General features: G+C 44.0%; 1 protein-coding gene across 2 annotated transcripts in view; it reads left to right on the top strand.

Annotated features, from left to right (window-relative positions):
• Nucleotides 1-26,098, top strand: part of LOC129858184 (ecto-NOX disulfide-thiol exchanger 2-like) — a 419,543-nt gene that overhangs the window by 311,564 nt on the left and 81,881 nt on the right. For both annotated transcript variants that reach the window (XM_055927210.1, XM_055927211.1), the window contains one exon: nucleotides 4,501-4,607. In XM_055927210.1, the coding sequence (XP_055783185.1) occupies nucleotides 4,501-4,607 (107 nt within the window). The remainder of the gene's footprint in view (nucleotides 1-4,500; nucleotides 4,608-26,098) is intronic.

Here is a 26,098-nt window from a genome sequence, read left to right as displayed (position 1 = left end):
ACAGGTGAGTGATAATTACACACACACAAACGCTCAGATAATTAGTAGAACATTTGATTTCCTGTGTTTTATATACACTGTTCAAAAAAATAAAGGGAACACTTAAACAACACAATGTAACTCCAAGTCAATCACACTTCTGTGAAATCAAACTGTCCACTTAGGAAACAACACTGATTGACAATACATTTCACATGCTGTTGTGCAAATGGAATAGACAAAAGGTGGAAATTATAGGCAATTAGCAAGACACCCCCAAAAAAGGAGTGATTCTGCAGGTGGTGACCACAGACCACTTCTCAGTTCCTATGCTTCCTGGCTGATGTTTTGGTCACTTTTGAATGTTGGCGGTGCTCTCACTCTAGTGGTAGCATGAGACGGAGTCTACAACCCACACAAGTGGCTCAGGTAGTGTAGTTCATCCAGGATGGCACATCAATGCGAGCTGTGGCAAAAAGGTTTGCTGTGTCTGTCAGCGTAGTGTTCAGAGCATGGAGGCGCTACCAGGAGACAGGCCAGTACATCAGGAGACGTGGAGGAGGCCGTAGGAGGGCAACAACCCAGCAGCAGGACCGCAACCTCCGCCTTTGTGCAAGAAGGTGCACTGCCAGCGCCCTGCAAAATGACCTCCAGCAGGCCACTCCCATACAAGTACTAGCAAAATTATTGCTTGAGGAATTGCTCTTAGCTATTAAAACCTAGCAGAACCCCTCGCCAACAGCCAATAAAATTGCAGGGCGCCAAATACAAATCAACAGAAATCTCATAAATTACATTTCTCAAACATACAAGTATTAGGCACCATTTTAAAGATACAATTCTCGTTAATCCAGCCACAGTGTCTGATTTCAAAAATGCTTTACAGCGAAAGCTCCACAAACGATTATGTTAGGTCACCACCAAGTAACAGAAAAACCCAGACATTTTTCCCGCCAAAGAGAGGAGTCACAAAAAGCACAAAGAGATAAAATTAATCACTAACCTTTGATGATCTTCATCAGATGACACTCATAGGACTTCATGTTACACAATACATGTATGTTTTGTTCGGTAAAGTTCATATTTATATCCAGACATCTTAGTTTACATTGGCGTGTTAGATTAAGTAGTTCCAAAACATGCAGTGATATTGCAGAGAGCCACATGAATTCACAGAAATACTCATAATAAATGTTGATTAAAATACAGCTAATATTATACATGAAACTTCAGATCCACTTCTTTGAGAATATAGGGGGTGCTGTTTCGCATTAGCATAATTTGCTCTACAGATTAAACTGCCTAGTACTCAATTCTTGCTCGTACAATATGCATATTATTGTTATTATTGGATAGAAAACACTCTCTAGTTTCTATAGCCGTTTGAATTATGTCTCTGAGTGGAACAGAACTCATTCTACAGCACTTTTCCTCCCAGTGAGTGAGTTTTCAGAACTCTTGGCCTCTGGTTCCAGATCAGTTTTAAAGCCACTGTAAATCCTATGAGGATACAAACACTGCCCACGCCTTCCTCTAGATGTCAGTAAGTGGTGACAATTTGAATGGAGTCGATTGCGCAATCATGGCCTCTATAAATCACCAAATACCGGAAGTAGCGTTCTTTTGGACTCTGCGCTCAACGCAAGAAGGATATCTGACTGGCCTTTTTCCAAGCCTTTGTTTAGCCAGTAATAATGCGTCGGTCATCTTTTTACTCGTTGTAGGTGTTAGAAACATCATAAGGTAGTTAATTTAAATCGTTTTATAGCAATTTATATCCGTTTAGTGCGATTTTGAGGCATTTCTATGTGATGCTCTTTGAAGAGCCGGGCACGTTTCGGGGTCCCGGTCGAACGTTAGTGGGCATTTCGACGGACAGAGGGCATCTTTCGACCAAAAGAAGATTAGACCCAAGAAAGGATACATTGCCCAAGATTCTGATGGAAGATCACCTCATAGTAAGAAATATTTAAGATGATAAATCGTTGTTCTGTCGAAAAATTTTAAACGCATATTCCGCCATTTTGTTTGGTATAGCTACGCTTGGCGAACCCTGTATTGCACAGTAAGGATAATTTTAGAAATGTAATTCAGCGATTGCATTAAGAACTAATTTGTCTTTCGATAGCTGTCCAACTTATATTTTTTTAGTCAAGTTTATGAATAGATATCCATGAGACAAGATCACTGTGAAAGATGGCGACCAACATTTTCAGGCTAGTTTTGCTAGTATTGTCATTGTATAGCCACGTTTTTTTTATGGCTAAATATGCACATTTTCGAACAAACTCTATATGTATGTTGTAATATGATGTTACAGGAGTGTCATCGGAAGAATTCTGAGAAGGTTAGTGAAAAAATTAATATATTTTGGCGATGATAACGATATCGCTCTCTTTGGCTTGAATCAATGGTCGGGTAACGTTTGCATATGTGGTATGCTAATATAAAGATTTATTGTGTTTTCGCTGTAAAACACTTAGAACATCTGAAATATTGTCTGAATTCACAAGATCTGTGTCTTTCCATTGCTATGTGCTGTGTATTTTTAAGAAATGTTTTATGATGAGTAAATTGGTAAAACACGTTGCTCTCTGTAGTAATTCTAGTCGCTTTGGTGAGATTTGTGATGGTGGCTGCAATGGCAAACTATGATTTATACCTGAAATATGCAAATTTTTCTAACAAAACCTATCCTATACCATAAATATGTTATCAGACTGTCATCTGATGAGGTTTTTTCTTGGTTAGTGGCTATCAATATCTTAGTTTAGCCGAATTGGTGATAGCTACTGGTGGAGAGAAAAAATTGTGGACAAAGAAAAATGGTGTCTTTTGCTAACGTGTTTAGCTAATAGATTTACAAATTGTATCTTCCCTGTAAAACATTTAAAAAATCTGAAATGGTGGCTTTATTCACAAGATCTGTATCTTTCATTAGGTGTCTTGGACTTGTGATTTAATGATATTTAGATGCTACTATTTAATTGTGTGGGGGGGGGGTGCTCCCGGATCCGGGGTTGAGGCTCGTGAAAGGTTAATGCAACCGCTGTGTCAGATTTTAAAAAAGACTTTACGGAAAAAGCATAATCTGAGAACGGCGCTCAGAGCCCAAACCAGCCAGAGAAATATCCGCCATGTTGGGTAGTCAACATTATTCGTAAATAGCATTAGAAATATTCACTTACCTTTGATGATCTTCATCAGAATGCACTCCCAGGAATCGCAGTTCCACAATAGATGCTTGTTTTGTTCGATAATGTCCATCATTTATGTCCATTTATGTCCAATAGCTTCTTTTGTTGGGGCATTTGGTAAACAATCCAAAAGCGCAATCTGGTCCATTAGGACGAAACGTTCAAAAAGTTATATTACAGGTCGAAGAAACTTGTCAAACTAAGTATAGAATCAATCTTTAGGATGTTTTTATCATAAAAGTTCAATAATGTTCCAACCGGAGAATTCCATTGTCTGTAGAAATGCACTGGAACGAGAGCAACCTCTCAAGTGAAAGCGCGTGACTGAGAACGAGGCTGTAGGTAGACCACTTAGTAAAACAGCTCCCATCCGGCCCCCCTTCACATGAGAAGCCTGAAACCACGTTCTAAACATCTAGTGGAAGCCTTAGGAAGTGCAAAATAACCCATATCCCACTGTGTATTCGATAGGGGTGAGTTCAAAAACTACAACCTCAGATTTCCCACTTCCTGTTTGGATTTTTTCTCAGGTTTTTGCCTGCCATATGAGTTATGTTATACTCACAGACATCATTCAAACAGTTTTAGAAACTTCAGAGTGTTCTCTATCCAATACTAACAATAATATGCATATATTAGCATCTGGGACTGAGTAGGAGGCAGTTCACTCTGGGCACACTATTCATTCAAAAGTGAAAATACTGCCCCCTTGTTTATTTTTGAGCATTTTAATTGAAAACAATTCTAGTAAGTAACTGTAACAATGTCTGCATTGGACCTTTAAGACTAACCCTAGTTGTCTGTCAAAGGTGTGATGGAGTCATAAACAGACAAATGTCTCTCAGCAGCCCTTCTACCTCCTCCTCCTCCAGCCCTGAATTAAAGCAGTTTTTCTCTCTCTCGCTCTCTCTCTCTCTCTCTCTCTCTCCTGCTCGTTTCCCTCTTTCTCTTTCTCTCAATTCTATTCGATTCAATTTAATGGGCTTCATTGGCATGGGAAACATATGTTTAAATTGCCACAGCAAGTGAAATAGACAGGAGCCTGCTGGTATTAGTCTGGTCCTCCTGTAGCTTTCAGCACCGTCTTGTGTTTTAGGTTGGGCGCTCTGTGGTCACCTTGAGATATGGTGGGTTCCTTCTCCACCCCATCCCAACTCCCCCACTCTAGTAACTGACCCAGAACAGACTGTACTATAGAGCAGAATAGAACATTGAAAACTCATCAACATGAAGTGCCTTCCTACCTGATTCCACTTTCTCACTCCTCTGCTCCTTCCCTCTCTCACTCTGGACGGTAAACTGGCCCCTGCATCCCCTGCCACAGTTGAGCAGATTGTGTCTGTATTCCACGCTGCTTCCAAACAAAAGGCATGGGACCATTTCTCCAAAGCTCAACGCAAGAACCTGGACATGTGGCGCAAGCAAGCAGAGGTTGGTCTTTTACTTTTTCTACAATTATTCACATATTCTAATCATCTGGTGAAGTATAGTTTAAATGTGATTTAGTTGTTTATGTGACATCCTTATCTCCCTCCTTTTTTCTTCAACTACTTGTTTGTGGAGTTTATGGTGTTGTCTTTAGGGTATTAAACACTAGCTTCTGAATCAGGCTTAACACTAGCCTACGTCTTAGCTTGTACAGGCCTAGGGAGTAAGGTAAACGCTAGAACTAGCCTACAAACACTAGCCCAAGAGCTAGTCTAATCACCCTGTGTGCTTGGAAAGTGGATAAGTCACAAATGTCAAAATGTGAACATTAGTGGCATCACCATTTAAACCTACCAGTTTAAGCCAGCATACAGTGCATTCGGAAAGTATTCAGACCGCTTGATTTTTATTTGTAATACATTTGCAAACATTTCTTAACCTGCTTTTGCTTTGTCATTATGGGGTATTGTGTGTAGATTGATGAGGGGGAAAAAATATTTAAGCAATTTTAGAATAAGGCTGTAACGTAACAAATGTGGAAAAACTCAAGGGGTCTGAATACTTTCCGAATGCACTGTATATTTGGTAGCAAAAAAAGATGCAGTAGCTAACTAGCTGTAAATAGTGAATTAATCAATGAATCAAATGTATTTATGAAGTCCTTTTTACATCAGCCGATGTGACAAAGTGCTGTATAGAAACCCAGCCTAAAACCCAAACAGCAAGCTATGCAGGCGTAGATGCACGGTGGCTAGGAAAAACTCCCTAGGAAGAAACTTAGAGAGGAACCAGGCTCTGAGGGATGGCCAGTCCTCTTCTGGCTGTGCCGGGTGGAGATTATGACAGAACATGGCCAAGAAGTTCAAACATTCATAGATTTATTTATTTATTTTTATTTCACCTTTATTTAACCAGGTAGGCTAGTTGAGAACCAGTTCTCCTTTACAACTGCCACCTGGCCAAGATAAAGCAAAGCAGTTCGACACATACAACAACACAGAGTTACACATGGAATAAACAAACATACAGTCAATAATACAGTAGAAAAAAAGTATATATACAGTGTGTGCAGATGAGGTAAGATAAGGGAGGTAAGTCAATAAAATAGGCCATAGTGGCGAGGTAATTATGATATAGCAATTAAACACTGGAGTGATAGAAGATGAATGTGCAAGTAGAGATACTGGGGTGCAAAGGAGCAAAATAAATAAATAAATACAGTATGGGGATGAGGTAGTTGGATGGGCTATTTAGAGATGGGTTATGTACAGGTGCAATGATCTGTGAGCTGCTCTGACAGCTGGTGCTTGAAGCTAGTGAGGGAGATAAGAGTCTCCTTCTTCAGCGATTTTTACAGTTTGTTCCAGTCATTGGCAGCAGAGAACTGGAAGGCTAGGCGGCCCAAAGAGAAATTGGCTTTGGGGGTGACCAGTGAAATATACCTGCTGGAGCGAGTGCAGCGGGAGGGTGCTGCTATGTAGACCAGTGAACTGAGATAAGGCGGGGCTTTACCTAGCAAAGACTTGTAGATGACCTGGAGCCAGCATCCAATGTTTTGAGTAGAGTGTTGGAGGCTAATTCGTAAATGACATCGCCGATGTCGAGGATCGGTAGGATGGTCAGTTTTACGAGGGTATGTTTGGCAGCATGAGTGAAGGATGATCCAGGTATTTGTAGTTGCTTTGTTTGCGGAATAGGAAGCCGATTCTAGATTTAATTTTGGATTGGAGATGCTTAATGTGAGTCTGGAAAGAGAGTTTACAGTCTAACCAAACACCTAGGTGTTTGTAGTTGTCCACATATTCTAGATCAGAACCGTCCAGAGTAGTCATGACCAGCAGGGTCAGATAATGAAAATCACAATGGTTGTAGAGGTTGCAACAGGTCAGCACCTCACGAGTAAATGTTGGTTTGTCATAGCCGATCATTCAGAGTTAGATACAGCAGGTGCGGTAGAGAGAGAGTCCAAAACAGCAGGTCTGGGACAAGGTCCAGTGAACAGGTCAGGGCTCCATAGCAGCAGGCAGAACAGTTGAAACTGGAGCAGCAGCTTAACCAGGCAGACTGGGGACAGCAAGGAGTCATCAGGCCAGGTAGTCCTGAGACATGATCCTAGGGCTCAGTTCCTCCGAGAGAAGAGAGAGAGAAAGAGAGAGAGAAGGAGAAAGAGAAAGAGAGAGAATTAGAGGGAGTATACTTAAATTCACAAAGGACACCGGATAAGAGAGAATAAATACTCCAGATATAATAGACAGCCCCCCGACACAAACTATTGCTGCATAAATACTGGAGGCTGAGACAGGAGGGGTCGGGAGACACTGTGGCCCTGTCCAACGATACCCCCGGACAGGGCCAAACAGGCAGGATAAAACCCCACCCATTTTGCCAAAGCACAGCCCCCACACCACCAGCCTACTACCCTGAGACAAGGCCGAGTATAGCCCACAAAGATCTCCCCAACGACACGAATCCGAGGGGGGTGCCAACCCGGACAGGAAGATCACGTCAGTGACTCAACCCACTCAAGTGACGCACCCCATCCTAGGGGCGGCATGGAAGAGCACCAGAAGGCCCACTCAGCCCCCGTAATAGGGTTAGAGACAGAGTATCCCAGTGTAGAGAGGGGAACCGGCCAGGCAGAGACAGCAAGGGTGGTACGTCGCTCCAGTGCCTTTCCGTTCACCTTCACACCCCTGGGCCAGACTACACTGAATCATAGAGCCAGGCAGAGACAGCAAGGGTGGTACGTCGCTCCAGTGCCTTTCCGTTCACCTTCACACCCCTGGGCCAGACTACACTGAATCATAGAGCCTACTGAAGAGATGAGTCTTAAATAATGACTTAAAGGTCGAGACCCAGTCTGCGTCTCTCACATGGATAGGCAGACCATTCCATCAAAATGGAGCTCTATAGGAGAAAGCCCTGCCTCCAGCTGTTTGCTTAGAAATTCTAGGGACAATAAGGAGGCCTGCATCTTGTGACTGTAGCGTACGTGTATGTATGTGTGGCAGGACCAATTCGGAAAGATAGGTAGGAGCAAGCCCATGTATTGCTTTGTAGGTTAGCAGTAAAACCTTGAAATTAGCCCTAGCCTTAACAGGAAGCCAGTGTAGAGAAGCTAGCACTGGAGTAATATGATACATTTTTTAAACTTCTTCGGGCTTGGTGTCCCTTCCACGGGATGGTTGAGCTAACATAGGTTTATGCGATTAGCATGAGGTTGTAACTATCAAGAAAATTTCCTAGGACATAGGAAATTTCCTAGGACATCTGATATTGTCAGAAAGGTTCAAATCTTGTTATTCTAACTGCACTGTGCAATTTATAGTAGCTATTACAGTGAAATAATACCTTGCTATTGTTTGAGGAGAGTGCACAATTCTGAACATGAAAAGTTATTAATAAACAAATTAGGCACATTTGGGCAGTCTTGATACAACATTTTGAACAGAAATACAATGATTCATTGGATCAAGCTAACACGTCGCACATACACTGATGCCATCTAGTGGCCAAAATCAAAATTGCAGCCTGGCTGGAATAATACATTATGGCCTTTCTCTTGTATTTCAAAGATGATGATACAATAAAATACAAAATAATGTTTTTTTTTTTTTTGTATTATCTTTTACCAGATATATTGTGTTATATTCTCCTACATTCTTTTCACATTTACACAAACGTCAAAGTGTTTCCTTTGAAATGGTACCAAGAAAATTGGAAATTGCATTTCCTTGCTACAGGGCCTGAGCCAGAGGAAGGTTAGATTTTGGTATGTCATTTTAGGCGAACATTTTTGCAATTTTACGAAGATCGAAAAAAGCTGTCCTTGAAATATTCTTGATATGTTCATCAAAAGAGAAATCAGGGTCCAGAGTAACGCCGAGGTCCTTCACAGTTTTATTAGAGATGACTGTACAACCATCAAGATTAATTGTCAGATCCAACAGAAGATCTCTTTGTTTCTTGGGACCAAGAACTAGCATCTCTGTTAGCTAGCCAAAGTTACTTACAGTTAGTTAGCAACTGCTCATGTACACTCTTTTGCTAGCTGATGAGGAGGTGTCTCCAGTTGTGTTAGCAAATGACACAATCCACTGTCAAGCATATTACTTGACTGTCAATGTAATAAACCCTGGCCTGAGTGCTAGGATCAATGCTAGGCTACACCTAGGCTCTCTACTTAGCTCAGTCCCAGAGTGGGTGCTCCGGTCAGGTTCAGATCCCGGACACTCACCACTCTTTTCTCTGAAGGTAGTCCAGCCCGGTGAGTGCTCAGTATCACTGCCAGAAACAAGGAACTGTCGACTCATCCTTTATCTCACCTAGAGTACTGTGGTCCAGTATCTACTGTATGTATACAACACACCAACACACTACACTTTGTCAAATAGTGAGCAGATTACCAATATTCTGTTCAGTTCGAAATTGAGGTCATCTATCTTGAGATAGTCCCAGTTGGCATTCGTGGAAAAAGTACTGACTTGTCATACTTGAGTAAACCATAATCGAAAATGACTCAAGTAAAAGTGAAAGTCACCCAGCAAAATACTGCTTACTACTAAAATTCTACTACTAAAATTCTTCGGTTTTAAATATAGTTAAGTATCAAAAGTAAATGGAATTGCTAAAATGTACTTAAGTATCACAAGTAAAAATATAAACCATTTCAAATTCCTTTTCTTAAGCAAACCAGACGGCAAAATGTACTTGTTTTTTTTTATTGACGGGCACACTCCAACACTCAGACATAATTTACAAACAAAGCATTTGTGTTTAGTGAGTCATTCAGATCAGAGGCAGTAGGGATGACCAGGGATGTTCTCTTGATAAGTGTGTGACTTGGACCATTTTCCTGTAAAAATGTAACGAGTACTTTTGGGTGTCAGGGAAAATGTAGTTAAAAGAGGTAAAAGTATATAATTTTCTTTAGGAATGTATTGAAGTAAAAGTTGCCAAAAATATAAATAGTAAAGTAAACTACAGATACCCTCAAAAACGACTTAAGTAGTACTTCAAAGTATTTTTGCTTATGTACTTTACACCACTGCCAGTCGGTAATAGATAGATCGTCACGGCCCAGCCTGCCTGTGGGAAAAACAACCTGCGTTTTCCTAGGTTAGCCCATTGGCTCACAGCAAAAACAACATTTACAAAAACGTAAATTACAAAACTACATTTAAGAAAAGTACAACATGTCTAAAGATGACTTTTCAACAATGCCTGCTCCAGAGTATTCTCACTAACGTTACTTCGAAAACTTAATATTGTAGGGCTTCCCTCATGGCCCTTTACATGACGCTGCTAGCAGCCACGTGAGTGAGTGCTGGCTAGCTACCGACCGTAACAAGTCATTAAGCTAGCCAAAACCAACACCACAAACAGACTATACAGCTACAAGCAGTGAGTGGAGTTACAAATGGACTGTACTAAACAAGCTCTATTTCCAAACGTGGGAGCATTGCAAACCGTAGGTCAGGATTTTTTATATTTTTTTACATTAAACAACACAGCAACTTTTCAGCAACTTGTGTTATGTCTGTATAACAAAAATGGACATTGAAGTTGTCTCTTTTACACTGGGGGTCAATAGGATATTTGGGGGGGGGTTCCCCAGTTTGTGGGCGTGGTCAAGGGGAAATCCTTATTATTACGTGAATATCGACTCAGATTATACAAGGGTATTAATTAATTAAATTAAAGGCTATTAACTAATGAAACCTGGCAAGATTTGTTCTCTGTATTTTGTTCATTACTTCCTATCCAACAACCGCTGCATTAATTACCTCAAACATGTTTTCCTCTTTAATGGAGGGTGCTCAAGTGTGGCGCTGCTGTCATTTTACCCAAACGGGTAAGTTTGATCTGGGTACAAATCTCTGAGGGTGTTAGTGTGTAAAAAAGCAGATTTGGTATGTAATTAACTGCCTAATCTCTGTCTCATAGCAACACTGAAACAGTCACCATGGATCACAGGCTGGACATGGTTAATCTTTCCTTTGGAGATCCTAGTGCAGGAGATAGATTACAAACTAGTGGAACACATTCATTACAAACTCTTCATGCAGTTTGCCTGTGAAAGTGTGTACAGAGCCTTCAGAAAGTATTCATACCCCTTGACTTATTCCACATGTTGTTGTGTTACAGCCTGAATTCAAAGTGGATTAAATATGTTTTTCTCTCACCCATCTACACACAATACCCCATAATGGAAAAGTGAAAACATGTTTTTAGACATTTTTGCAAATGCATTAAAAATTAAATTCAGATATCGAATTTACTTAAGTATTCACACCCCTGAGTCAATACATGCTAGAATCACCTTTTGCAGCGATGACAGATATTAGTCTTTCTGGGTAAGTTTCTAAGACTGGAATCCACTGGTGGCGTAGCAGTGTAGACGTGCTTCGTTAGTCCTCTCGTGTACGTTTGTATTTTTTCGTATTTCTTGTATATATTTTAACATTTTTTTTTTCTATCTCTTTTCGATTTTTAATTCGATTATACCTTCCGGTAACCTACCTCACCCAATGTGATACGGAATCGCTATTATTTTTTAACTTTGGAACACTTTCAAGAACCTCCAGTAGCTAACCAGCTAATCAGCTACAAGCTAATTTAGCCATTTTTTTGCCGCTGCTAGCAGCTTTTACCTTCTGCACAGACACCAGCCCTGTTATTAGCCTGGATATTACTCACCAATTTACCAGCATCGGACTGTCTCTCGACAACAACGCCGGATTCCTGCCGTAATCCCTGAGCCACTACTTCTGATCCTCACAGCTAGCTTGCAGCTAGCGCCACTGCCACGAAGCTAGCACCAGTTAGCAAACACAATTCTACAATTACAACCTCTCTTTCGCCATCGCCATCCGGCTTGGATTCTCTGTCGACACGACCACGTCTGGTCTGCAGACGAATACCCCATCCGCTGTGCCCTCAACCGGCCTCCGTCTGAGCAGACCACCTCCGTCTGAGCAGACCACCCCCCGGGCTACTAACTTTAAACGCCGCGTGCTAGCTTAGTGGAGGCCTCCCTGCTCCATCTACGGCTGCCCCCTGGACACTATGATCACTTGGCTACATAGCTGATGCCTGCTTGACTGTCCATTAATTCACGGTACTCCATTCTGTTTATTTGTGTTTTGTCTGTCGGCTCTGTGCTTTAACTCAGGATCTGTGTGTAGTTAATCCGACCCTCTCTGCCTAGTCGTCGCCATTTTTACCTGCTGTTGCTGTGTTAGCTGACTAGCTGCTGTTATCTCACCTGTTGTTTTAGCTAGCTCTCCCAATCAAGACCTGCAATCACTTTATGCCTTATTGTATGTCTCTCTCAAATATCAATATGCCTTGCATACTGTTGTTCAGGCTAGTTATCATTGTTTTGGTTTGCAATGGACCCCGTAGTTCCACTCTCCGTACCTCTGATACCTCCTTTGTCCCACCCCCCACACACGCGGTGACCTCACCCATTGAGACCAGCATGTCCAGAGATACAACCTCTCTTATCATCACCCAGTGCCTGGGCTTGCCTCCGCTGTACCCGTGCCCCACCATACCCCGGTCTGCACATTATGCCCAGAATCTATTCTACCACGCCCATAAATCTGCTCCTTTTATTCCTTGTCCCCAACGCTCTAGGCAACCAGTTTTGATAGCCTTTAGCCGCACCCTCATCCTACTACTCCTCTGTTCCTCGGGTGATGTGGAGGTAAACCCAGGCCCTGCATGTCCCCAGTCACCCTCATTTGTTGACTTCTGTGATCGAAAAAGCCTTGGCCTCATGCATGTCAACATCAGGAGCCTCCTCCCTAAGTTTGCCTTACTCACCGCTTTAGCACACTCTGCCAACCCTGATGTCCTTGCCGTGTCCGAATCCTGGCTTAGGAAGGCCACCAAAAATTCTGAGATTTCCATACCCAACTATAACACTTTCCGTCAAGATAGAACTGCCAAAGGGGGAGGAGTTGCAATCTACTGCAGAGATAGCCTGCAAAGTTCTGTCATACTTTCCAGGTCTATGCCCAAACAGTTCGAACTTCTAATTTTAAAAATTAATCTCTCCAGAAATAAGTCTCTCACTGTTGCCGCCTGCTACCGACCCCCCTCAGCTCCCAGCTGTGCCCTGGACACCATCTGTGAATTGATCACTCCCCATCTAGCTTCAGAGTTTGTTCTGTTAGGTGACCTAAACTGGGATATGCTTAACACCCCGGCAGTCCTACAATCTAAGCTTGATGCCCTCAATCTCACACAAATCATCAAGGAACCCACCAGGTACAACCCTAAATCCGTAAACATGGGCACCCTAATAGACATTATCCTGACCAACTTGCCCTCCAAATACACCTCTGCTGTCTTCAATCAAGATCTCAGCGATCACTGCCTCATTGCCTGTATCCGCCACGGGTCCGCGGTCAAACGACCACCCCTCATCACTGTCAAACGCTCCCTAAAACACTTCTGCGAGCAGGCCTTTCTAATCGACCTGGCCCGGGTACCCTGGAAGGATATTGACCTCATCCCGTCAGTTGTGGATGCCTGGTCATTCTTTAAAAGTTACTTCCTCACCATATTAGACAAGCATGCTCCGTTCAAAAAATGCAGAACCAAGAACAGATATAGCCCTTGGTTCACTCCAGACCTGACTGCCCTCGACCAGCACAAAAACATCCTGTGGCGAACTGCAATAGCATCGAAGAGCCCCCGCGATATGCAACTGTTCAGGGAAGTCAGGAACCAATACACGCAGTCAGTCAGGAAAGCAAAGGCCAGCTTTTTCAAGCAGAAATTTGCATCCTGTAGCTCTAACTCCAAAATGTTCTGGGATACTGTAAAGTCCATGGAAAACAAGAGCACCTCCTCCCAGCTGCCCACTGCACTGAGGCTAGGTAACACGGTCACCACTGATAAGTCCGTGATAATCGAAAACTTCAACAAACATTTCTCAATGGCTGGCCATGCCTTCCTCCTGGCGACTCCAACCTTGGCCAACAGCCCCGCCTCCCCCGCTGCTACTCGCCCAAGCCTCCCCAGTTTCTCCTTTACCCATATCCAGATAGCAGATGTTCTGAAAGAGATGGAAAACCTGGACCCATACAAATCAGCTGGGCTTGACAATCTGGACCCCCTATTTCTGAAACTGTCCGCCGCCATTGTCGCACCCCCTATTACCAGCCTGTTCAACCTCTCCTTCGTATCATCTGAGATCCCCAAGGATTGGAAAGCTGCCGCGGTCATCCCCCTCTTCAAAGGGGGAGACACCCTGGACCCAAACTGTTACAGACCTATATCCATCCTGCCCTGCCTATCTAAGGTCTTCGAAAGCCAAGTCAACAAACAGATCACTGACCATCTCGAATCCCACCGTACCTTCTCCGCTGTGCAATCCGGTTTCCGAGCCGGTCACGGGTGCACCTCAGCCACGCTCAAGGTACTAAACGATATCATAACCGCCATCGATAAAAGACATTACTGTGCAGCCGTCTTCATCGACCTGGCCAAGGCTTTCGACTCTGTCAATCACCGTATTCTTATCGGCAGACTCAATAGCCTCGGTTTTTCTAATGACTGCCTTGCCTGGTTCACCAACTACTTTGCAGACAGAGTTCAGTGTGTCAAATTGGAGGGCATGTTGTCCGGTCCTCTGACAGTCTCTATGGGGGTACCACAGGGTTCAATTCTCGGGCCGACTCTTTTCTCTGTATACATCAATGATGTTGCTCTTGCTGCGGGCGATTCCCTGATCCACCTCTACGCAGACGACACCATTCTGTATACTTCCGGCCCTTCCTTGGACACTGTGCTATCTAACCTCCAAACGAGCTTCAATGCCATACAACACTCCTTCCGTGGCCTCCAACTGCTCTTAAACGCTAGTAAAACCAAATGCATGCTTTTCAACCATTCGCTGCCTGCACCCGCACGCCCGACTAGCATCACCACCCTGGACGGTTCCGACCTAGAATATGTGGACATCTATAAGTACCTAGGTGTCTGGCTAGACTGCAAACTCTCCTTCCAGACTCATATCAAACATCTCCAATCCAAAATCAAATCTAGAGTCGGCTTTCTATTCCGCAACAAAGCCTCCTTCACTCACGCCGCCAAACTTACCCTAGTAAAACTGACTATCCTACCGATCCTCGACTTCGGCGATGTCATCTACAAAATAGCTTCCAATACTCTACTCAGCAAACTGGATGCAGTTTATCACAGTGCCATCCGTTTTGTTACTAAAGCACCTTATACGACCCACCACTGCGACCTGTATGCCCTAGTTGGCTGGCCCTCGCTACATGTTCGTCGTCAGACCCACTGGCTCCAGGTCATCTACAAGGCTATGCTAGGTAAAGTGCCGCCTTATCTCAGTTCACTTGTCACGATGGCTACACCCACCCGTAGCACGTGCTCCAGCAGGTGTATCTCACTGATCATCCCTAAAGCCAAAACCTCATTTGGACGCCTTTCCTTCCAGTTCTCTGCTGCCTGCGACTGGAACGAATTGCAAAAATCTCTGAAGTTGGAGACTTTTATCTCCCTCAACAACTTTAAAAATCTGCTATCCGAGCAGCTAACCGATCGCTGCAGCTGTACATAGTCCATCTGTAAACTACCCACCCAATTTACCTACCTCACCCCCCATACTGCTTTTATTTATTTACTTTTCTGCTCTTTTGCACACCAGTATCTCTTCTTGCACATGATCATCTGATGATTTATCACTCCACTGTTAATCTGCTAAATTGTAATTATTCGATTTATTGCCTACCTCATGCCTTTTGCACACATTGTATATAGATTCTCTTTTTTTCTACCATGTTATTGACTTGTTTATTGTTTACTCCATGTGTAACTCTGTGTTGTTGTCTGTTCACACTGCTATGCTTTATCTTGGCCAGGTCGCAGTTGCAAATGAGAACTTGTTCTCAACTAGCCTACCTGGTTAAATAAATAAAGGTTAAATAAAAAATAAATTAAAAAAAAGAGCTTTGCACACCTGGATTGTACAATATTTGCACGTTATTCTTTTTTTAATTCTTCAAGCTCTGTCAAGTTGGTTGTTGATCATTGCTAGACAGCGATTTTCAAGTCTTGTCATAGATTTTCAAGCTGATTTAAGTTCCAACTGTAGGCGATTACAGGAACATTCAATGTCGTCTTGGTAAGCAACTCCAGTGTATATTTGGCCTTGTGTTTTAGGTTATTGTCCTGCTGAAAGTGAATTTCTCTCCCAATGTCTGTTGGAAAGCAGACTGAACCAGGTTTTCCTCTAGGATTTAGCCTGTGCTTAGCTCTATTCTGTAGCTTTTTTTTTTTACTCCCTAGTCCTTGACAAGCATACAAATAACCTGATGCAGCCACCACCATGCTTGAAAATGTGATGTGTTGGATTTGCCCCAAACGTAACGCTTTGCATTGGAAAAAATATGTGTTTTAAATTCACTGCTCAGCTGAGGGACATTACAGATAATTGTATGTGTGGGGTACAGAGATGAGGTAGTCATTCAAAAATCATGCTTAACACGTATTGCACACAGAGTGAATCCATACAACTTATTATGTTACTTGTTAACTTCTTCAGGCTGCAGGGTGAATATTGAAAAAACTGGAAAATATGTGCACATTTTCAAACGGCCTCTTAAGAAATTTTTGATTTTACAATATGCATATATTTACTACTGTTGGATAGATAACAGTCTATAGTTTCTAAAAAGGTTTGAATTATTTCTCTAAGTCGAACAGAACTATTTTTACAGCCATTTTCCCAGCCGAATTGAGATTTCCAAAATGCGATGTGTCTCTTTAAGACCTTGTCTATAAAAGGGCATGACACTTAGGACCGTAGAAACACGTCATACGCCTTCATCTGGGTGTAATGCGGAAGTGAGAGTTGAAAGCAGTCGAATATCTCGTCCATGGACTGAATACCACACCTTCTTGTGAGACCTGCGCAGTTAAAAAAAAATTCCGGGCGGGACGCAGAATTTGGACTCGGCTCCTGGAAGAAGCTCGATAATGGTGAATATGATCTCTTGCTACGATATTATTTGATACATGTCACAAAATCATCCTAAAGTATGTTTTTTCAATATACTTTAATTATATTATTGCAATTTATTCTGGACTTTAGACGTGATGTTTTGGAAGAATTTTTTGAAGACAGAAAGATTAGCGCCGCACAGCCGTGGTGCTTGCTAACCAAAGAGGGAAATATTTCGTTCTGGAACCCAACTAAAGACTGTACTGGACATTGGACCCCGTTACAACATTCTGATGGAATATCAACAAAGATAAGGACCCAATTTGGGATGCTTTTTCATATCTCTGTCGAACTGTGCTATGCTAACTGTGCTAACTGTGCTACGCTAGCGCTTGACTAGAATCAATGCTGCCGTATGCTAGCTTATGTTGTTAGCTAATATAACGATATATTGTGTTTTTGCTGTAAAACACTTCAAAAATCGGAAATATTGGCTCTATTCACACGATATCTGTCTTTCATTAGCTATCCACCATATGTTTTTCTGAAATGTTTTATGAGGTGTAATTAGTAGTTGACGTTGGTGTCTGTATTTTCTCTGGCTACTCCCGTCTGATTTCAGACTGTAGCTATGCTGTAGCAATGATGGTAGCATCAATGTAAATCTGATTTATAGCTAAAATATGCACATTTTATGAACAAAACATAGATTTATTGTGTAACATGTTATAGCACTGTCATCTGAGGTAGTTTTTTCTGGGTTCTTTAGGTTGGTTTTAGGTTATTTCGGTTGGCTTGTGCATGCTACTTGAATCATAATTCATACATCATAATCATAATCATACGTGTCTGTCCACTTTTGTATTTGGTGGTGAGCTAACATAAATATATGTGGTGTTTTCTCTGTAAAACATTAAAAAAATCGGACATGTTGGCTGGATTGACAAGATGTTTATCTTTCAAATGCTGTATTGGACTTGTTAATGTGTGAAAGTTAAATATTTAAAAAAAATAGATTTTGAATTTCGCGCCCTGCAGCTGTTGTCATTTTCGTTCCGACATCGGGTTTGCAGCCCAAACAGGTTTTAAGCACATTTTTACTCCTGAACTTATTTAGGCTTGCCAAAAATACTTAAATGATACAAGACATTTCCTCTTTTCATTTTTAAAAAACATTTCTTAAAAATGTCTACAAAAATTATTAAACTTTTGACTTTATAGGGTATTGTGTGTAGGCCAGTGACACAAAATCTCAATATGATCAATTTTCAATTCAGGCTGTAAATGTGGAAAAAGTGTGAATACTTTCTGAAGGCACTGTATGTGTTCTGTGAGGAAAATGTTAACATATTTCCTGTTCAGGTCATGTGTTACAGTAAATGTATACTGTGTGTGCGTGTGTGTGTTTGTGTATTACGGTGGACTGACTCAGAGGTGTGTAAGGTGTATGTTTGACAGCAGATCATCTCTCTCTAAAGATTCTTCTGCTGTAAAGGTAGGTGCGAGGTTAAAATACAAAAATATGTAAAATAGCTGTTTTCACATGTTGAGCTTACACTGCAAGATCACATGTGAAAAACAAACACATGTAAAAATCCACATGTGAAAATCAAATTTGCAGTTTGTTTGTAAACTAAGTAATTGTAAACAAACACTGTATAGCCTAAAATGTTGATGTCATGGATGGTCAGTCCTTGCATCCATAGTGTAGTCTATGGATTTGAGAGTGGTAACATATCTCTCCAGCACCATACCTGTCACGCCTTGACTTTATTTATAGTTGTTTGCTGTCTCTGTGTCTGTACCAGACAGGACTGTTTCGTTTGTTCCAGTGACCGGGCAGGCACTGTGTTATGCAATGAGGCGCAAGGTGTCCCCAGTGCGCACTCATAACCCTGTGCGCTACATCGCAGCTCCTCGCATAGGCTGGGCTAGAGTGGGCATCGAGCCAGGAGGGATGGTGCCGGCTCAGCGCATCTGGCCTCTATTGCGTCTCGGCCCGGGTTATCCTGCGCCAGCCCTTCGCACGGTGTTTCCGGTTTGCCAGCACAGCCCAGTGCGGCCTGTTCCAGCTCCCCGCACTTGCCGGGCTACAGGGGGTATCCAGCCAGGACGAGTTGTGCTAGCTCTGCACTGAGCCGGCCCAGTGTATCCGGTGCCTCGGCTAAGGAAGGGGCCTCCTGCATGTCTCCCCAGCCTGGTGAGTCCTGTGCCTGTGCTAAGCCCTAACCCTCCTGCATGTCTCCCCAGTCTGGTGAGTCCTGTGCCTGCTCCCAGAGCCAGGCCTCCTGTGTGTCTCTCCACTCCAGTGATGATCCATGGCACGAAGCCTCCAGTGATGATCTATGGCACGAAGCTTCCAGTGATGATCCATGGCAAGAAGCCTCCAGTAATGATCCATGGCAAGAAGCCTCCAGTGATGATCCATGGCACGAAGCCTCCAGTGGTGATCCATGGCACGAAGCCTCCAGTGATGATCCATGGCAAGAAGCCTCCAGTGATGATCCATGGCAAGAAGCCTCCAGTGATGATCCATGGCAAGAAGCCTCCAGTAATGATCCATGGTAAGAAGCCTCCAGTGATGATCCATGGCACGAAGCCTCCAGTGATGATCCATGGCACGAAGCCTCCAGTAATGATCCATGGCAAGAAGCCTCCAGTGGTGATCCATGGCACGAAGCCTCCAGTGATGATCCATGGCACGAAGCCTCCAGAGATGATCCATGGCAAGAAGCCTTCAGTGATGATCCATGGCAAGAATCCTCCAGGGGTGAGACATGGCACGGAGCGTCCAGAGTCTCCCTCCTGTCCGGAGCTGCCAGAGTCTCCCTCCTGTCCGGAGCTGCCAGAGTCTCCCTCCAGCCAGGAGCTGCAAGAGTCTCCCTCCAGCCAGGAGCTGCAAGAGTCACCCTCCAGCCAGGAGCTGCCAGAGTCTCCCTCCAGCCCGGAGCTGCCAGAGTCGCACGGAGCTGCCAGAGTCGCCCTCCTGTCCGGAGCTGCCAGAGTCGCCCTCCTGTCCGGAGCTGCCAGAGTCGCCCTCCTGTCCGGAGCTGCCAGAGTCGCCCTCCTGTCCGGAGCTGCCAGAGTCGCCCTCCTGTCCGGAGCTGCCAGAGTCGCCCTCCTGTCCGGAGCTGCCAGAGTCGCCCTCCTGTCCGGAGCTGCCAGAGTCGCCCTCCTGTCCGGAGCTGCCAGAGTAAAGTCTTTAGTTGGGTTCCAGAACGAAATATTTCCCTCTTTGGTTAGCAAGCACAACGGCCGTGCGGCGCTAATCTGTCTTTCTTCAAAAAATTCTTCCGTCGCATGACATCTAAAGTCCAGAATAAATTGCAATAATATAATTAAAGTATATTGAAAAAACATACTTTAGGATGATTTTGTGACATGTATCAAATAATATCGTAGGCAGAGGTCATATTCACCTTTAACGAGCGGATTCCAGGAGCCGAGTCCAGATTCTGCCTCGCGCCCGGAAAAAAAATTAAACTGCGCAGGTCTCACAAGAAGATGTGGTATTCAGTCCATGGAAGAGATATTCGACTCCTTTCAACTCTCACTTCCGCATTACACCCAGATGAAGGCGTATGACGTGTTTCTACGGTCCTAAGTGTCATGACCTTGTATAGACAAGGTCTTAAAGAGACACATCGCATTTTGGAAATCTCAATTCGGCTGGGAAAATGGCTGTAAATAGTTCTGTTCCACTTAGAGAAATAATTCAAACGTTTTTAGAAACTATAGACTGTTATCTATCCAATAGTAGTAAATATATGCATATTGTAAAATCAAAAATTTCTTAAGAGGCCGTTTGAAAATGTGCACATATTTTCCAGTTTTTTCAATATTCACCCTGCAGCCTGAAGAAGTTAATCCAGCCGCTGTGTCAGATTTCAAAAAGGTTTACTGCAAAAGCAAACTTGCGATTTTCTGAGGACAGCGCCCCACACACACAAGTATTACTAGCATTTTCCAACCAAGCATTAGCGTCAAGAAAGTTAGAAATAACAATAAAATAAATCGCTTACCATTGGAGATCTTCCTCTGGAGGCAATGCCAAGTGTCCTCACTACACAGTGAATGTTCGTTTTGTTTGATAAAATCAATTTTTATAACCTAACACGAAACATTTGTAAACCGGTTGCGTCGTGATTTCCGTCTCATTCAACTTTGGACGAAGCGTTCGTGGTAATTACACACACTAAACAAACGTTTATCCAGTCATGGTTGGTTTCATTGCAATCCTCTGGTTGTTACTAACACAACCATACATGATGGCTCTTTTCCCGGGATGTATTGACCGAAACAAACCAATTTGAAGACACCAATCAATGACCTCATTGCGCACCAATGGTAGGACCAGTCTATCGTTGATTGTATTTTGGCCCAATGACCACTGATCATCTTGAAATCTAGCTTGGAAGATAGCCAATGAGCTAAGGTAAATATGTAATGGTTATACGTTTGAAGACCAGCCTTTGTCGTAAACTCTGGCATAAAAGAGGTTCATTCGCCATTGCAAATCCTACTTGACGGAGCCACGAGTGTTACGCATAGCAGTACATAGTCAATAGCATTTTCAACAAGTTTATATATTTAAATTATGGCGAATAAATCAGGAAAAGCTAAAACAAAGTGTAGGTATACAGATTTAACCCAAATTATAGAGGAAATTGATAGAGACAGCGCCCCATCTCACAGCTAGCCTTCAGGGAGCTGCTCATCCAGGAGCTTGCTAGCTACAGCAAGTCCACTGCAGCACCTTCTGCTCCGTCAACCAGTGGTGTTCACCTGCCCAGATTCATCTCTGCCTCAGGGCAAAAAGGGCACAGTGGGGAGGCGACATTGTGCCCTTTGTCACAGGAAATGCCCCATCACCTGCACCACCTGTTCAGTAAGCCTCTGCTTTACAGCAGAAAGAGACTGCTATGGGCCGTGGCACCAGGACTGAGGGCTGAGGGTCTTCACAATATTTATCTATTTATTTATTTATTTGTAAAATATACAATATTGTAAATAGAAAATGTGTAAATAGTTATCCTTGTTATTTGTTTGTTTATTATTATTTATTTTTTAAATAATTTTTTTCATATACAGTGCGGAGCAAATTGCTAATTAATTACTTAAAAATCATACCATGTGATTTTCTGGATTTTTGTTTTAGATTCCATCTCTCACAGTTGAAGTGTACCTATGATTAAAAAAAAGACCTCTACATGCTTTGTAAGTAGGAAAACCTGCAAAATCGGCAGTGTATCAAATACTTATTCTCCCCACTGTATATATATATATATTTATTTTTTGGGGGTGTGTTAGAATAGCATTTATGTATTTTGTATATAGTTATTTCCTTCAAAATGTATCACTGTACCAATTCGGCCACCTGGGTACATTTGTGTGGGACACCTGGGTGACTTCATGCTCAATGTCATGTAGCTCGCTCATTTTTGAAGTTATCTGTCTAAAACCTTGCTCAGCTATTGTTGCCATCTTATGTTCTTCATTCAAATCATCCACAGCATCCTATCTGTATGTTTTCTTTTCTTGGTCATTTGAAAGATGATGCAGCAACAATAAAAAACAGAAAACGTATGTTTATTTCCTTGTATTTTCTTCTACCAGATCTATTGTGTTATATTTTCCTACATTAAATTCACATTTCCACAAAATTCAGAGTGTTTCCTTTCAAATGATACCAAGAATATGCATATCCTTGCTTCTAGGCCTGAGCTAAAGGAAGTTAGATTAGGGTATGTCTTTAGGCTGAAATTGAGAAGTTGGGGGGGTACCCCAAAGAAGTTAACAAAGAAATAGGTACTCCTATATGCTTACTTTAGAGTTATTCATTTAAATGTAGGTGTGCTGCAAACATTGGGCTATATGTTTGGATTTTTAGACATTGTCAGGCTGCGTGATGTGACTCTAATGATTTTTTTAAAGTTGCTTGAAAGGCATGAGCTCCGTTTTTTTTTGTGCAGACTGTACACACTTCATTAGTCTCTCATTCACAATTTGACAAGCACTTGATAATGCCTCGAATTTCACGGCAGCATCCCCTTTGTGGCCGTGATGCACCCTAAAAAAATCCTTGCCTTTGGTGGCCTTTGTGGCCTTCTCACATCACATGATCGCGTCTTTCTCACAGGCTTCAAGTGAAGACAGACACATTGGGGATGCAGCTCCACACGTCCTTACCCAATTCCCAGGTGCATATTGAAGGTATTTGAAGAACTGTCCACATTTACTTTTCATCGGCCAACAAGATGAGTAGGTGTAATGAACAGCAAAAGCACTAGCCTATGTCAATCTACTGTTCCCCATAGTACAAAAGTCTACCTATTCTATTCTGTGCGAGAAATACATATTCCAAACATAATCTAGGACAGTTGTGGGACGCAATAGATCCCAAATTAATAGAACCACTAGCATCAAAAAAACTTTTTTACGCAATGTTGCTGACGCAACAGATTAGAACATTTAGCTTAAAATATTGATAAACTATTAGGCTATTTCTTAACATTATAAGCGCAGCAATCCACACATGGCAGTAGACTGTAAGCTATTAGTGTCACGTTCCTGACCTATTTCTGTTAGTTTGTTGTATGTGTTAGTTGGTCAGGACGTGAGTTTGGGTGGGCATTCTATGTTTTCTGTTTCTATGTTGGTTTAAGGGTTGCCTGGTATGGCTCTTAATTAGAGGCAGGTGTTTGGTGTTTTCCTCTAATTGAGAGTCATATTTAGGTAGGTTGTTTCACAGTGTTCGTTGTGGGTGGTTGTCTCCTGTGTCAGTGTTTGTCGCACCATACGGGACTGTTCGGTTTGTTTGTTCATCGTTCTTTTGTGTAGTCTATTTTCCCTGTTTGTGTGTTCTTCACCTTATTTGTAAGTTCGTATTTGTTCAGGTCTGTCTATACATTTCGGTTTTGTTATTTTGTAGTTTATTCAAGTATAGGTCGTTTTCTGTGTTCATTGTTTTGTCGTGTCTTTATTAAATTATGTATTCACAACCCGCTGTGCCTTGGTTCAATCACTACTCCTCCTTTTCGGTTGAAGAGGAGGAGGACTACCGTTACAGAACCACCCACCAATCCAGAATCAAGCAGCGGTGTAATCGGAGGAAGGGACAGCGCAAGAAGGAAGAATGGACTTGGGACGATGTTTTGGACGGTAAAGGTTGCTACAAATGGGAGGAGATCCTGGCTGGAAGGGATCGCCTCCCATGGGAACAGCTGGAGGCACTGAGGAGAGCAGAGGCAACTGGAGAAGGGAACCGGCGTTATGAGGGGACGCGTCTAGCATGGAAGCCCGAAAAGCCCGTGAGTACCACCCAAAAATGTCTTGGGGGGAGGCTAAGAGGTAGTGGGCCAAGGGCAGGTAGGAGACCTGCGCCCACTTCCCAGGCTAACCGTGGAGAGCGGGAGTACGGGCAGACGCCGTGTTACGCAGTAGAGCGCTCGGTGTCTCCTGTACGTGTGCATAGCCCGGTGCGGGTTATTCCTCCTCCCCGCATTGGTAGCGCTAGATTGAGCATTGAGCCAAGTGCCATGAAGCCGGCTCTACATATCTGGCCACCAGTACGTCTCCTTGGGCCGGCTTACATGGCACCAGCCTTACGCATGGTGTCCCCGGTTCGCCTACATAGCCCGGTGCGGGTTATTCCACCTCCCCGCACTGGTCGGGCGACGGGGAGCATTCAGCCAGGTAAGGTTGGGCAGGCTCGGTGTTCAAGGGAGCCAATACGCCTGCACGGTCTGGTATTTCCGGCGCTACCTCCCCGCCCCAGCCCAGTACCACCAGTGCCTACACCACGCACCAGGCTTCCAGTGCGTTTCCAGAGCCCTGTTCCTCCTCCACACACTCTCTCTATGGTGCGTGTCTCCAGTCCGGTGCCTCCAGTTCCGGCACCACGCACTAAGCCACCTGTGCGTCTCCAGAGCCCTGTACACACTGTTCCTTCTCCCCATACTCGTCATTGATGTGCGTGCACTCAGCCCGGTGCCACCAGTGCCGGTACCACGCACCAGGCATATAGTACGCTTTGAGAATCCAGTGTGCCCTGTCCCTGCTCCCCGCACTAGGCTTGAAGTGCGTGTCTCCAGTCCGGTGCCTCCAGTTCCGGCACCACGCATCAGGCCTACAGTGCGTCTCAGCCGGCCAGAGTCTGCCGTCTGCCCAACGGCGCCTGAACTGTCCGTCAGCCAAGCGCCGCATGAACTGCCCGTCTGCCATGAGCCTACAGAGCCTTCCGCCAGACAGGAGCAGCCAAAGCCTTCCGCCAGACAGGATCAGTCTGAGCCATCCGTCTTCGCAGCGCCATCTGAGCCATCCGTCTTCGCAGCGCCATCTGAGCCATCCGTCTCCGCAGCGCCATCTGAGCCATCCGTCTCCTCAGCGCCATTTGAGCCATCCGTCTCCCCAGCGCCATCTGAGCCATCCGTCTCCCCAGCGCCGTCTGAGCCATCCGTCAGTCAGGATCTGCCAGAGCCGCCAACCAGACAGGATCTGCCAGAGCCGCCAACCAGACAGGATCTGCCAGAGCCGTCAGCCAGCCATGAGCGTCCAGAGCAGTCAGCCAGCCATGAGCGTCCAGAGCCGTCAGCCAGCCATGAGCGTCCAGAGCCGTCAGCCAGCCATGAGCGTCCAGAGCCGTCACCCAGCCATGAGCGTCCAGAGCCGTCAGCCAGCCATGAGCGTCCAGAGCCGTCAGCCAGTCATGAGCTGTCCCTCAGCCCAGAGCGGCTATTTATCCAGAACTGCCCCTCAGTCCAGAGCTGTCTCTCTGTCCGGAGCTGCCTTTCAGTCCGGAGTTGACCCTCTATCCTGAGCTACCTCTCTATCCTGAGCTACCTCTCTATCCTGAGCTACCTCTCTATCCTGAGCTATCCCTCTGTCCTGAGCTATCCCTCTGTCCTGAGCTATCCCTCTATCCCGGTGCTGCCCCTTGTCTCGATGTTACCCAAAAGATTAAGGGGGTGTAATATGAGGGTGGTCATTTGTAGGGGGAGATGTAAGCTGGGATTGACTATGGTGGGGTGGGGACCTCGCCCTGAGCCTGAGCCACCACCGTGGTCAGATGCCCACCCAGACCCTCCCCTAGACTTTGTGCTGGTGCGCCCGGAGTTCGCACCTTAAGGGGGGGGGGTTATGTCACGTTCCTGACCTATTTCTGTTAATTTGTTGTATGTGTTAGTTGGTCAGGACGTGAGTTTGGGTGGGCATTCTATGTTTTCTGTTTCTCTGTTGGTTTAAGGGTTGCCTGGTATGGCTCTTAATTAGAGGCAGGTGTTTGGCGTTCCTCTAATTGAGAGTCATATTTAGGTAGGTTGTTTCACAGTGTTCGTTGTGGGTGGTTGTCTCCTGTGTCAGTGTTTGTCGCACCATACGGGACTGTTCGGTTTGTTTGTTCATCGTTCTTTTGTGTAGTCTATTTTCCCTGTTTGTGCGTTCTTCGCGTTATTTGTAAGTTCGTATTTGTTCAGGTCTGTCTATACATTTCGGTTTTGTTATTTTGTAGTTT

Source organism: Salvelinus fontinalis, chromosome 6, assembly GCF_029448725.1.
Source record: "Salvelinus fontinalis isolate EN_2023a chromosome 6, ASM2944872v1, whole genome shotgun sequence".
Lineage (NCBI taxonomy): Eukaryota > Metazoa > Chordata > Actinopteri > Salmoniformes > Salmonidae > Salvelinus > Salvelinus fontinalis.
Note: the sequence above shows the minus strand (reverse complement) of the source record. Positions and strands in the feature narration are given on the sequence as shown.